This window comes from Rhinolophus ferrumequinum, chromosome 25 (genome assembly GCF_004115265.2).
Source record: "Rhinolophus ferrumequinum isolate MPI-CBG mRhiFer1 chromosome 25, mRhiFer1_v1.p, whole genome shotgun sequence".
Lineage (NCBI taxonomy): Eukaryota > Metazoa > Chordata > Mammalia > Chiroptera > Rhinolophidae > Rhinolophus > Rhinolophus ferrumequinum.
Window position 1 is genome coordinate 26,584,600 of NC_046308.1, and position 13,544 is coordinate 26,598,143.

The 13,544-nt window shown below is 53.2% G+C and overlaps 1 protein-coding gene across 2 annotated transcripts in view; it reads left to right on the forward strand.

Annotated features, from left to right (window-relative positions):
* Positions 1-12,502, forward strand: part of DCPS (decapping enzyme, scavenger) — a 36,022-nt gene extending 23,520 nt beyond the window's left edge. The window contains exons 4-7 of one of the 2 annotated variants that reach the window (XM_033098241.1): positions 5,083-5,196; positions 10,216-10,326; positions 11,858-12,002; positions 12,093-12,233. In XM_033098241.1, coding sequence (XP_032954132.1) covers positions 5,083-5,196; positions 10,216-10,326; positions 11,858-12,001 — 369 coding nt within the window. In that variant the 3' untranslated portion in view covers position 12,002; positions 12,093-12,233. Of the gene's footprint in view, positions 1-5,082; positions 5,197-10,215; positions 10,327-11,857; positions 12,003-12,092 lie in introns of both variants that reach the window. The other variant, XM_033098240.1, reaches the window with a different exon arrangement.
* Positions 12,503-13,544: the final 1,042 nt, after the last annotated feature.

Below are 13,544 nucleotides of genomic sequence, written 5' to 3' on the forward strand. Positions count from 1 at the left end.
TTGGCAGGGTGGGTGGGAGGCCCTGTGTGCCCACAGCCCTCTTTTCCAGCCTGGCTATTAGCCATGGTCTCCCTGTGCAGTATTTGCACAACTTCCTCTGGCTCAAGCTGGCTTGGGTTTTTGTGTGTGTGTGTGTTTTTTTAAAGTTCCAGCACTTGCTCTGTCTTCTAAGTGGAAAGGAGATATGTCTCCATCTTCCTAGACAGAGGTAGCTTCTGCTGTTAGGATGCTAGAGGGATCTCTTGGAACTTATGAGATATGATCAAAAAATATGGTGAATATTTAAATTTAAAAAAATTATTACAGTAAGAGACACATTGCCATTAAACCCCCTCAAAATACTCCCCCTCGCTTTGAACACACTTATCCCATTGTTCCTGCCACTTTCTGAAGCAGTTCTAGAAGTCCTCTTTCACGAGTGTCTTTAATTACATTGTCATGGCTGCCTCGATGTCCTGAATCAATTCAAAACGTTTACCTGTCATGGTCATTTTGACTTTGGGGAAGAGCCAGAAGTCGCACGGTGCCAGATCCGGTGAATAAGAAGGATGAGGACACACTATAATGTTTTTATTTGACAGAAATTGCTGTACCAGAAGTGATGTGTGACACAGAGCCTTTCCGTTGTGATCAGAAAATACGGTGAATGCTGCTGCTGAGTGCCATCCAACAGAAAGGCAGGGGTCTTCAGTACAGGAAGCAGGTGTGGAACAGTGTGTGACAAGTTTCAACTTGTTCGGGGCAGTCAGTCGGGTGTGAGCTACGGTTAAGAGAAGGTGTTTTATTTAAAGTGTGCCGTAAATCATCCTCCATCATGACAGTGCTCCATGTCACACATCACTTCTGCTATACCGCAATTTCTGTCAAATAAAAACATTATAGTGTGTCTTCATCCACCTTATTCACCGGATCTTGCACTATGCGACTTCTGGCTCTTCCCCAAAGTCAAAATGATTCAGGACATCGAGGCAGCCATGACAGCACAACTAAAAACACTCAGAAAAGAGGACTTCCAGAACTGCTTCAGAAAGTGGCAAGAAGGATGGGATAAGTGTTTGAAGCAAGGGGGAGTACTTTGAGGGGGGTTAATGGCATTGTGTCTTTTACTGGAATGAATTTTTTTAATTTAAACATTCACCATATTATTTGATCATGCCTTGTACTATGTGTACCTTCGTATACACTATTATACAGATCCTCTTGGAAAATAATACAACAAAATTCTGCTGCTCTCCCAACTTCTGGTTGACATGAACATTCGTGTATTCTTTCTTGGCTATTTCTTGGAGGTTTACAAGTACTCAGCTTAACTGGTAACAGTCATTATATTTATTGAGCACCTACTGTGTATGTAGCAGGCTCTGTTCTAGGCTCTGGAGGGTCACCAAGGTAAACTCTGGCAATGCCCCCATAGTCCTCTAGGAAGATAGACATGTTGTTTGACAACTGCCGTGTAATGAGTTAAGCACTTTGGTGGTTTACATACAAGGTGCAGTGGTAACACAAAGGGGGAGTGATCAGCTCAGACAGTCGGGGGCTTCACAGAGGAGGGGATCCTCCAGTTGGGTCTTATGGGACAGATAGAAGTTTACCAGGTAGACAAGGCAGATAGGGCATTCCAGGCGGAGGGAAGAGCAAGTACAGAAGCACAGAGGGCTGGGGAGCTGGAGGGTCAGCAAGAGACAGCAGGAGAAGGGCAGCAGGGGCCGGGAGGAAGCATGTGCACTTTGTTCAGGAGACAGGAGGTCTCACGCCTTGCTGATCGGCAGGATGGCCTGGTGAGATTTTTTTAAATGCAGAGCGTGGGGCCTACTCCATATCTGCTGAATCAGAATGTTCAGGGAGCTGGGAAATTCGTATTTTTCAAAAATCGCTCTGTTTCTAATGGTCCTCAGATTTGACAGTGATTGACGTGGGCTATGAGGGTCGCCTCGACAGTTTGCAGCATGTGGGTAACCTGATCAGATGTAAAGAATCAGATGGAGTGTGGTGACAGTGGAAGCAGGAAGACTACAGCCCAGTGTGAGTCGGAGCTGAGGCAGACGCAGTGGAGAAGGCACAGTAGTGATTTCATTAAGAGGTGGGGCTTAGGAACTGGTTGATGCGGGGAGGTGAGGGAAGAGCCTGGGTGGCTCCCGGTCTAGCCTGGGCGAGGAAGGGACAGATAGTGGGATCGTTGACCGGGATGTGGGATGTGGACAGCCGCGAGGATTTATGTAGATCACGGTGAGTTCAGTTTGGGACTTAACTGAGCCTTCACTGGGTGCCAGGATCTGTCCTAAGCATTTTACGTGCATCACCTCATCGAATATTCACCGTACCCTTTTGGGGATGGGATTTGAAGCCAGGCAGTCTGGCCCCAGTGTCTGCGCGCTTAGCCCACTACCCTATTTGGCTCCTCAAATTTGGTACTTGTGACTTCCAGTAAAAATGCCCAGTGAAAACTGCAGTTCCATGTCTGGGTCCGGAACGTGAGAGATCATCAGGCTAAAAATGTGGATTGGTGAGTCCCTGAGTCACGGCTTCAGCGTGAGCCAGGTTTGGGTTCTCGTTCTGCTTTTTCAGGGCACTGTGGCATGGTCCTTCACTTCTGAGGCCCAGTTTCCTTGTCTGGAAAATGCGACTAGGGTCCCAGTGGAAATTGAGAGCAGTGCCGTGTATCACGTGCCTGTTGCTGTTTTCAGCACAGAAGAGGCACCAGAGTGGTAGCTACCTTTATGCGCACACAACTGGGGAACAGGACAGGAAAGTACAGAGCTGAGACACCTGGAGCTGCGGGCAGGTAAAGGGTGGCAAGCAGGTGGGTGAGCAGAGAAGCAGGAGTGTGAAGAGGGAGCAAGATGTCCTGAGGGAGGAGAGGGTGGGCGGAGGGCGTTGCCAGTGTCACTGCTAGGAGGCCAGGCCAGGCATAGTCCAGAAGCCATCAGAGCCCGCCCACAGGCCTATGATTGTGTGGTGGCCGAGTCTCCTGGGCTTCCTTTCAGCTGGTGTCACTCCCCGTTACGTGACCCCCGAGGATTTGTGTGGATTCTGTTCCCTGCTTCTCCGTTTCTCATCTGGGGTTCTGGCCTGAGACTTCGTGTGGATTTAGATCCCTCCTACCCTCCTACCAGGGAGACCTCAACCTGGTGGGGTGGGCTGGGCAGTGCTCTGGCCACAGGGCTGCGCAGCGGAGCCTGCTGGCGTCTGTGGGGGAGCTCAAAAATATATGATGCTTTTCCTCCCACCTTCTAAGTTCTTCTAGCTGGGCTGATAAGCCAGTTAACAGAGACAGACGAACAGGAGAAAATCAAATTTTAATACATGTGCATGGGGAATTCACATAAGCGTGAAAATTCCAAAGAGTGAGGTAAAACTGGGTATATATGACTTTTTACACAAAGGAGAAAGGAGGGGGCGCAGATCTTACATTTCAGAAGTGAGAATGATGGGCGATGGACAGGTAATGGCGCAAGAGCGGAACGCACGTGGCAGGTAAAGTTTTGCTAGGCAACCCAGAAACAGTGAGACACCGGTCATCGAATAAACAGGCTCCTGTTTGATGCCCTCCCACCCACCAGACTCAATTCAAATTAGGCTGTTAAGCCGACCATCCTAAGATTTCCTTCCTGGAGTGGGTCTTTCCCTCTGAACCTCTTAGGCAGGAAGAGGAAGAGTCAGAGGTTCTTTCTGAATCTTTTGTTTCTTAATTACCACCTTAAAAATCAACATCCCCAAAGGCAAAACTTTTGGTCCCTTCATCCTCCAGACGCTCCCAGGAAGTGGCACAGCCAGGCTCTTCTCAGGAAGTGTGGACCTCTTTTCTTTGTCTGTGGGTGGACCACATGTGACCTGTCTGTGGGTCTTCCCCGGGGGCTGGGAGGCCCAGCTATTCCCAGGCAGGTAGCCTCTGCTCCTTCCCTCTCCACCTCAGGTAGCTGCACTTGACCTTGTCTATGCTAGCCAAGGACGCAGACTTGTGGGATGAGGTGTGCCCGCTCTAAACCAGCCCCCACCCCTGGCTTTCGCTGACACTCCGGACGTGTGCTGAGGAGCGCTTCACTGGTCTGGTGGTGGTGGTGCCCTGACCAATCCAACCTCTCCAGGAACTTGGAGGCCCCTCGTGTCTGTGAGGTGCAAGGGGCAGCATTGTGAGCCCGACCACTGCTCGCTCCCTCTGGCTTCGCAGCAGTGTTCTCTCTTTGATTTCTGGCATAGAGTTATTGACCTGAAAGGAAGTCGAGTTTGCAAAGGGAGCTCAGAGCTTGGAGGAGGTGGAGAAAAGCTGAGGTCTGAGATCTGTGACCACAGGGGCCTTATCTTAAACTCCCTAGAGGAGGCTTCTTCAGAGAGGCCACCAGGACCTTAACTGTAAAGTGACGTCTTTGGGATCCACACAGCGCCCAAGGAAGCGTTCCCTGAAGGCTGTTGACAGCAGCGCATCAAAGGGTGTCAGGGACGGCGGGAAGCCCTGAGTTGATGAGAAAGGTCTCTATGTGGCCTTCAGGTCTGCTCTGTGACACGGGGGCTGTGCCAGCTGAGACTGCTGTGGCTCCAGGTGGGCAGAGGTGCCCATCCCACCACTGAGAATCCCGTTAGGGCGGGAAACCCACACACATTAATTTTTAGAACCTAAGCCTTTCCCTACCCAGGTATGGAGGCAGCTTCCTCTGCAAAAGGAACTCCCAGCGTCTTTGCCGTGGTCTTTGCCATGGTCCTAAATAAAGTGGGATGGGGCCCCTGCAGGCAGCTCTCCCCTGGTCCTGTGGGCAGTGGAGGGGTTCATGCAGACCAGGACTGTGAGGCCACAGCAGAGTGTGTGAACACTTTTGACCAGGAAGAGCCTCAGGAGCCAGCCCTGTGTGCACAGCAGTGGCCCCTGTGAGGAGTGCTGGTGACTAAGTGTCAGCGGTGGTGGCGGAGGAGAGATCCCCTCTGGACCCCTGAGAGCAGATCCTGGACGACAGGGCAGCCTGGGTATACATCCCCTGAGCTCCGTGGCTGTCCTTCCTGGAGGAGCCAGAGAGCTTCGCTAGCCCCGTCTGGGCAGTCTCCCCAGGCGTGGTGACTGATACGGACCTGTCTCTCTCCCCTGCCTTCCAGTGGGTGTACAACATTCTTGACAAGAAGGCCGAAGCCGACCGGATTGTTTTTGAGAACCCAGATCCCTCTGACGGCTTTGTCCTCATCCCCGACCTCAAGTGGAACCAACAGCAGGTAAAAGATTCCTTGCTGGGGTTCTCCGCTTTCAGAGTACCCTGCTTCACGTTGCTGGCGTGCCTGAACCCTGCCCTGCTTTCTCACGTTGGTCACCCTCTCTAAGAAGATTATAATTAACCAGCAAAGAGAGGTCTGAGCTCTGTGCTGAGTGTATATCTGCCATACACAAATGTTTACGCTTTAATGGGTCAGTTTAAACCCTTCTGTCTCCTCCAATCCTCCGGGTGTGTGTGTGGGGGGGGCGGGGGTGCAGAATGAGGTGATGTTTGTGTAAGCACGGGCCACTCTTTAACCAGTCAAGTGGCTTGGGTGGTCACTTTCAATTTCTGGAGCCCTGAGGTGGAATGTTTGCTTCCCTCCGTCACTCTGGACACCAACAGATCCAGGCAGGCCTATGGTCTGAAGTACTGGCAGGCAGTAACCATGGTGACCAATCTGAGGGGTCCCGTCACTGCCCTAGTCGCTAGGTGCAGAGGAGGTCTCCTGGCAGTCACACCTGTACCTGGGGCTCTCAGCTTTGTTTTGTGGTCTCCCCGCTATCCGCCCTCCTCCATTTCTCCTCACCTTCTAAGGAGCAGGTTTCTGGTGGAGCCACCTTCACTCACACTATCCCTCGTTCTCTGTTTCTCCATCTTCTTTCCTCCTGCCCTCACTCCCCTCCGCTGGCCCAGCACCGGTTACAATGTACCATCGCTTCTGTGGGTGGACTTGCATATCCTGACAGTAACAGAACAGGCAGAGGAGCGTGTTACAGGAAGCGCTGTTCCCACCACACACTGGAATTGGGCCAGACTGAGCCTGCAGCAGGTTGGGGAGCCAGGAGAAGGCCGGGGGGGCCAGATGTGGGACTGCTGGGTAGGAAGTGGGGAGATAAATGCCCCCCTACTCTAACTAGCATCTTTGAGTAATCTAAGCTCGGGTTTCCGTTCTGCTTTTGGGTGGGCTCTTCTGGTTTTTGTGTTCCTTACATGGTCACAGGACTCCCACACAGAGAGCGTTCTGGAGTCCAGGCCCTGTCCACCTTGCCATGGATGCCTTCTCTCTTGCTTTCTCAGCTGTGGTCTTTGGGTCCTAACTGAGCTCACCTGCAGTTTGCTTGATTTTGATTTGGTGATTTCTAGACCTTCCATGACACTCCTTCACTGCCAGAAAAGGGGGGCTGGGAGCCTGTGGTTGGAGCAGAGGGCCAGCATTTCACTTCAGAGGCATGCAGGCTAGTGAGCGCCAACTGTCTCTTACAGGAAGCTCTGGGAATTCCTGAACATGGCTCCAGGGGTGGTAGGGAATTTGAAGGGAGTTTCCAAAAGTTGGAGCACTGTGTGATGATTTGGTACAGCCTGGTAAGATGAAAGAAGATGGCCTGGCGCTTGTGGGGTGTTGTAGTGGAGAGAGGCTGAGAGAACACCTGCCCCCACTCTCCCCTCCTCTGCAGCCTCTCTCCACCTCAGGCTTCCACGGAGGAAGCCAGGACTGGCTCAGGAGGCGTTGGGGGAGTTGGGACAAGGCCAGAGGAATGCTGCTGGCAGCTTTGGGGCTGCCTTGGTGCACCCTGCAAACCCTGTCTGTCCCCTCGGCAGCCCTGCGCCTGAAGGGCCTGGATTGCAGACTGGGTCACGGGAGGTGGGGGTGGGGTAGGAGGAACTTCTGACTCACAAGATCCTTGAGGACTGAAGAGCTTGTGATTTGCAGGGGGATGATGGTCTGAGGGCCATGCAGGGACAACAAAAGATGGACTTGGGCATCGCCAAGAAGCCCTGAACACATTTAAGCCAATGGCACTGAGAACGGAAGTCGTCGTCCTTCTGACCCAGTGCTGGCAGGCATCCTGCCTGGCCTGCCCGTGGAGCTGCCCTCTGTCTGTTCCATTGAAGCCAGAAGAGGCTTCAGGACCTGCACTGGCCTCCCGGCCACATGGCTGCGCTGCCCCTCAGGGGTTTTGAATGGGCTTAAATGTCAGACTTCCCTTGGTGGGATATCGGTGCACTTGTCTCTTGGTAGTGCCGTGTGTGGTGTCATGAATCCTTGAGCTGTGACAGAACACTACCACCGACTGCTCCCCAAGTATTAGGCAGTATCCAGGAGGGAGACTGGCCAGGCAGGACTTCTGTTCTTTGTCCTCGCAGCAGGGGAGGGCAGGGGGAGGGGAGAGGTGCATTGGCACAGCTTTGGGGAGCCTTTTTTTTTTTTTTTAAGATTTTATTGAGGAAGGGGAACAGGACTTTATTGGGGAACAGTGTGTACTTCCAGGACTTTTCCAAGTCAAGGTTGTCCTTTCAGTCCTAGTTGTGGAGGGCGCAGCTCAGCTCCAGGTCCAGTTGCCATTGCTAGTTGCAGGGGACGCAGCCCACCATCCCTTGGAACCGGCAACCTTGTGGTTGAGAGGACGCGCTCGAGCCGGGAGCTCAGCTGCAGCTCAGCTCAAGGTGCCGTGTTCAATCTTAGTTGCAGGGGGCGCTGCCCACCATCCCTTGTGGGAGTCGAGGAGTTGAACCGGCCACCTTGTGGTTGAGTTTGTGGTTGAGAGCCCAGGCTCCAACCAACTGAGCCATGTGGCCACCTGCGAGCTGAGCGGCAGCTCATTGACTTCATTCTAGTTGCAGAGGGCACAGCTCACTGGCCCATGGGGGAATCGAACCAGCAACCACGTTGCCCAGAGCTCGTGCTCTAACCAACTGAGCTACCCGTCCGCCCCTGGGGAGCCTTTCTAGTCACCTGGAATCTCATCCTGCTGCCTCCTCTCCCAGAAGCGTATCTGTATATGCTATATATGTATGTGTGTAACGCTCCAACTGATGGCCTGGGATTAGAGCCTCTTTGTCCATATGACCATTCATCCATCCAGTCCACAAATATTTGTCAAGTCCCTAATGTTTGCCTTCCTGGAGGTTATAACATCCATTCCTCAATTCTCTTAAGAGATCACCTGTACATTTTATGTGTTTATTTTATTGTATGTCTGATTAATACATGCACATGGTAAAAAGTGCAAATAGTACAAAGAGTGTGCAGTGAAAGAAGTAAATTCCCTCCCCCCACATGCCTCTGTTTCCCTTGCCCAGAAGAGGTGGTTATTTCTTGGTCTCCCCTTCCAGAGATAGTCTTTGCATATTGTGTATATAAGTGTATATGTCTGTGTTTATGTGGACACATGGACACTTTCAGTTTATATGATTTAGGTCCTTTGGTCTAAGGTTCTCAGACCAGGAAACTCCCTGAGTCACTGCAGCGATGGAGGGGTGGCTCTCCAAAGCTCCAGCCATTCTGTCTTGTCCCTAGCCAGGATGCTGTTACTTTGATTTCACTGTCCTGCCTTGTAAAAAGAGATTGGTGGTGTCTTCTCCCGGAGTGACTGATGGGCCACTTTCTGGGGTGCCAGTCTGAGACCCTCACTAGCCTCTTGTCTAGTTTTTTTTCAGGTCATTTCTCTGGGCCAGGGGCCCTTTGGATGCTTGCAGCAAATCTGGGGTAATGTCTGATATCAAAGGATGGGTTTTTCCTCCTTCACCCAGCCCGGGAGCTGACACCCAGCACCGGATTTCATGCCTCGTTCCATGCCAGTGGAAGCAGAGAGGTGTGATTTAATGTCATGATGTCATGTTCAGGATTTGTCAGCAGACGTTATCCAAAACAAATGCTACTAGTATTTGGGAGTCCTGTGACAGTGACACATGGAAAAGCTGAAGACGCCCACAGGCACACACATATACACCCCAGGTCTAAACAGTTTTGTGTGCTGACTTCTCCTTGGGCCCCTAGCTAGTGAGAGAGCAAATGTCCTAGACACGTGTCATGAGAAGGGAGAACGTGAAAGGGACTTATGGGCACAGCCGAGGCCTGGGTAGGCCCAGCTTTGTCATCAATCAGGAGGTTCCCACTGGGCTCATCCGTAGCAGGTCTGGGGCAGAGAGCCCAGATTCTTAGAACTCTGGGAGAGAAGAATGTCTGTGGCAGGAAGAGGCTGTTGGCCCGAAGAAGCACATTGAACATCAGGTACCATATGGAAAACCTCATTCTCACTTTTTGAGTCAGGGTCCTTAGGGATTTGGTTGGGTTACTCACGGTCCCCAGATTTATCGCCTTGAGAAATCTAGCAGCTCAGGCTGCAGGGCTGAGTGCTGCTGGAGTCTCCCCATGCCTCCCCCGTGGAGCCCTGGTGTCTGGGGCCTGCCTCGCACATGGATGTGATAAGCCGCCAAGGCCAGGGTTTGGGTGAGCAGGGAGGAGTAGAGGGTTTATCTGACAGGGGAAGAGTTTATTTGCTGTCTGGCACAAGATCTTGTTGACTGGTTCTTTGCACTGTTGTGACCTCTAGGTTTCTTCAGCCACTCACTGTTTTCAGGAAGGACAGCAGGAGTGGCCGCCTGTGAGGCCTGGGAGATAGGGGAAGAGAGAAAAATGTGAAGGCTCTGGTGGTGCTCACTGCCGAGCTGGGCCTGGACTCCCTTGCCACCTTTCACATGCCTCAGCACCCCTTCACGTGCCTTAGGCTCCAGGCAGATCACAGTGCCTACCCCCCGCTTACGTGCCGTGTACATACTCGCCTCTGACCCTTTGCTTTCACTGTTCCCTCCACTTCATATCTTTTTCCAAACCTACCTCTTGTTCAAGACCCACATCGCGTGCCTTCTGTTCTACGAAGCCTCTCTGGATGGCTCTAGCCAGCTAGTCTTTCCTTCTTCCTCCTGTGCTTTTATCACTTCATTGTCTCATAGCAGTTACGTGTGTATGTGCCATTACAGCATAACCTCTTAGAGGGAACGAGTTGTCCTGGGCGCTTTCTTGAACCTCCTTCCTGCGCCCCACCCCCATCAGCTGTGTGAGTATATAAATATTCCCATACGATATTCTTTAGCAGGAGGAACAAACACCAGTTCTGGTCCTTAGACTGTCCCACTCACCCTGGGCATGTGGACGCCCACATTGTCTGGGGATCGGTCCTGCTGTGGGGAATTCCAGGATTGGCAGTCTCCCCTGGCTGTCCGCTGCTGAGCCTGTTTACCCCTGGTCTCTACACAGCTCGATGACCTGTACCTGATCGCCATCTGCCATCGCCGGGGCATCAGGTCGCTTCGGGACCTCACTGCAGAGCACCTGCCGCTTCTCAGGAACATCCTCCGGGAGGGGCAGGTGAGTCCCCTGGACAAACCCCACCGAAGCCCGGAGGAGTCCCACCCATTCCAGGGTGTTCCCTGCACCACTTTCCTCTCCTTTCCAGGGAGGCTGTCCAGGAAAGGGGCTTTTCTTTGGATGCCAGTGTGGGGGCCACATGCAGGCTCTTTAGATGGACTCACAAGACCCCGTCACGTGGTCCTGCCCAACCCTCCAGCCTGACTTCCAGCCACCTTTCCTCACCCCCACTCATCCTCCTCAGCTTAGGTTCCCGCTTCGGCTCTCTGCGGCAGATGCCGTCTGGGACACCCTCCCACTCCAGGATTGCCTGCCTTGCTTGTGACAGCCACATTGTGCCAGACGTTGTTGTTTGGTAGCTGGGTCCCCAGCTCTGATGTGTGTATGCACGAATCTCCTCATTTAGTCTGAGAGCAGCAACCGCGTTCTGCAGCACCTGCCATTCGGGGCTACAGTCTATCTGGGGTGATGATCGAATCGAATGAAATCATAGGGGTGCAAAAGGAGCCCGGGGGCGAGGGAAGATGGGGGAAGAGAGTCTCGAACCCTGGGTTGTGGTCCTGATTCTGACATTGTGACATTAGCCAGCTGGCTGACCTTGGGCAGGTCACTTCACCTCACCTCTCTGGGCCTCAGTATCTGGTTAGGATCCTTCTGAAGCCACCGTTCTGTGGGGTTATTCTCAGCCTTTGTTTCCACTCTGAAACATTTGAAGATATCCCCTGATGGCGCATGCCCGAGCCCAGAGTCACAGATGCCCAGCTGGGAGAGAGGCTTGTCCGTTTCAACAGGAGCTGCTCCGAGGCTTGGACGCGCTTCGAGGAAGGGTTGTGCCTGGATCCGCTCCTTGTTAACCTCTGGACCCCAGCTCCCCACCACTGCCCTAACCGCTTCTCTCTTCCTGCCAGCCCACGTCACTGTCTCTTTGGCTGCCTTTCTGTTTGGAGTGACTCATTTCTCCTGAAACAGCCTCTGGGTGACAGAGAGCAGTGTCTTTCTTTCGGAGAGTCTTTCTTTCGGAGAGATGCCGGGCCAACACTTTCACCTGCCCTGGCAGTTCTGGCGGCCTCGCCCTGCTTATTCCAAGAAGCCCTTTGGGTGCTCTGGCCCTGGTCTCACCTGCTGCAGAGATCCCTGGGGTGTATTCTGAGCCCACTGAGGCCCTAGTCTCTTTCCCTTCACCTCTGACATCCTCAGGGATTTAGCCACAGTGGAAACCAGAGTCTCCTCTTAACTCCAAGCTTCGGAGGTTGGTAGAAAAATCCCTACCATGAGCAAGGTGGGGGTGGGCCAAAGTCAACACTTTCTTCCCCCAGCAGGAGTCTAGCCCCAGCCTTTCTCTTGCACCGAGGCCCTAGCTCAGCTCCGTCCCCATCGTTACCAGGCTAAGGGAGAACGAGGCTTCCTTCCACCCACACAGCGCTTTAAGTGTTCACAAGTCGTTCCCAGTCTGGGTCTTTGGGGCCTGTCCTTGGGCCCTGGGGCTTCCTAGATTCCCAGCAACCGTTTGAGGAAGCAAATGTTTTATCAGGTTGGAGGGGGGAATGCTGATTCAGGCCACTGTCCCCTTCGTTTGGGAGAAAGAGCCTCAGGTTTGCTGCTGTCACCTGTACTTGTGGATTCCCTGGAAAGGAAGCACACAGCGGTCAGAGGGCTGTTTGGAGGGTTTGTATAAGGTGTGCCAAGGCTAAGTGGGGTTAGGACAGGAAGAGGGGCGGTGCCGGTTGGTGGGCAGCACCGTGAGCCTCCACTCCCCCTCTCACCAGGAGGCCATCCTGCAGCGCTATCAGGTGCCGGCGGACCGCCTCCGCGTGTACCTGCACTACCTGCCCTCCTACTACCACCTGCACGTGCACTTCACCGCCCTGGGCTTCGAGGCTCCTGGCTCGGGGGTGGAGCGGGCGCACCTGCTGGCGGAGGTGATCGAGAACCTGGAGCATGACCCGGAGTACTATCAGCAGCGCACCCTCACCTTTGCCCTCAGGGCGGACGAGCCCCTGCTCCAGCTCTTGCAAGAGGCCCAGAAAAGCTGAGTCCACCCACCCAGGGCTCTTAGGAGCATGGACGTGTGGGACTGGGTGGGGAGGAGGGATCTTTTAGCACCAAATGAAATTTTTAAAAATATATTTTGTACTGGCTAATTCCTAATATGTGAATAAAATGTTGGTCTCATTCAGTGTTGACTGATGGTGCAGCCTGGGGAGGAGGCGCCGAGGGAAGTGGAGAGGGCAGAACCCTGGGGAAGGTCTTGAGAAGGGAGGACAGCCTCTGGTGGGGGCGGCTTCAGCTGACCTGGAGGGGCGCCAGGCCTTCCTCCAAACCCCACACACCCATCCTCGCTGATTTCTGGGTCCTGAGTCTGACTATACCTCTCCCTGTTTTAACCCCTTCTGATTCTGCTGCCACGTTCCTCTTCCTTTTTCCGAGTAGGTTCTCTAGGTCCATCTGTCTGGGAGTACCCCCAAAAACCTCAATGTGATCACTTTCTGGAAATAATCTATAGCGTTTTTTTGATGGCACTTCCTCTTTCCATTCCCAACATTGAGGTCACCCCTGCCAGGGTGAGTCAGCCCTGCTGATAAACTTGTTGACAAGGATGAAGGATTGCCGCGTGGCAGTGGGTGGGTTTTCGTAAGAATTAGATGGTGCAAGCCCAAAGAGCCTGCCTTTGCCTCCAGTATTTGGTCAGCGAGTCCCTGGCCTTGAGTTTTATTATCTAGGCAAGAAGACAAAACAAACTTGCATGGAGCAGCCAGAAGATCAAGTACAAAACTAAACCAGCAACGGCACGTGATATGGGTGCTGTGGGGCACAGAAGCCCTGAGGGGCTCGGGTGCAAGGTGTGACCGGCATCATAGGCCCCTGTTCATAGACTCTTGAGGCCGAGGGGGGAGGACTTTGGAAGCTGACTACAGGCTGATGACGTGTAGGGAGCCATCAGAGGCTTTTCGGGGAAGGGTAACGTCTGCCACTGCTCCGGCAGAGCCGGGACACAGGCATGACACACCCCTGTCAAGGGCATCGGCAGGCATGAACACAGACACTAAAGGCACACTTTCCAGCACCAAGGACATGTATCACGTGGCCAACGGGGCTGGCATGTGCTAGTCATGGTGGGCCTGGCGGATACTGGGTCTTTCTCAGGAAACGCGAGAGGCAGGATGTTGGGCTCTGCTGTGCGATAAGAGGGAAGCATAAGGCAGAGGACACGGTGGCTC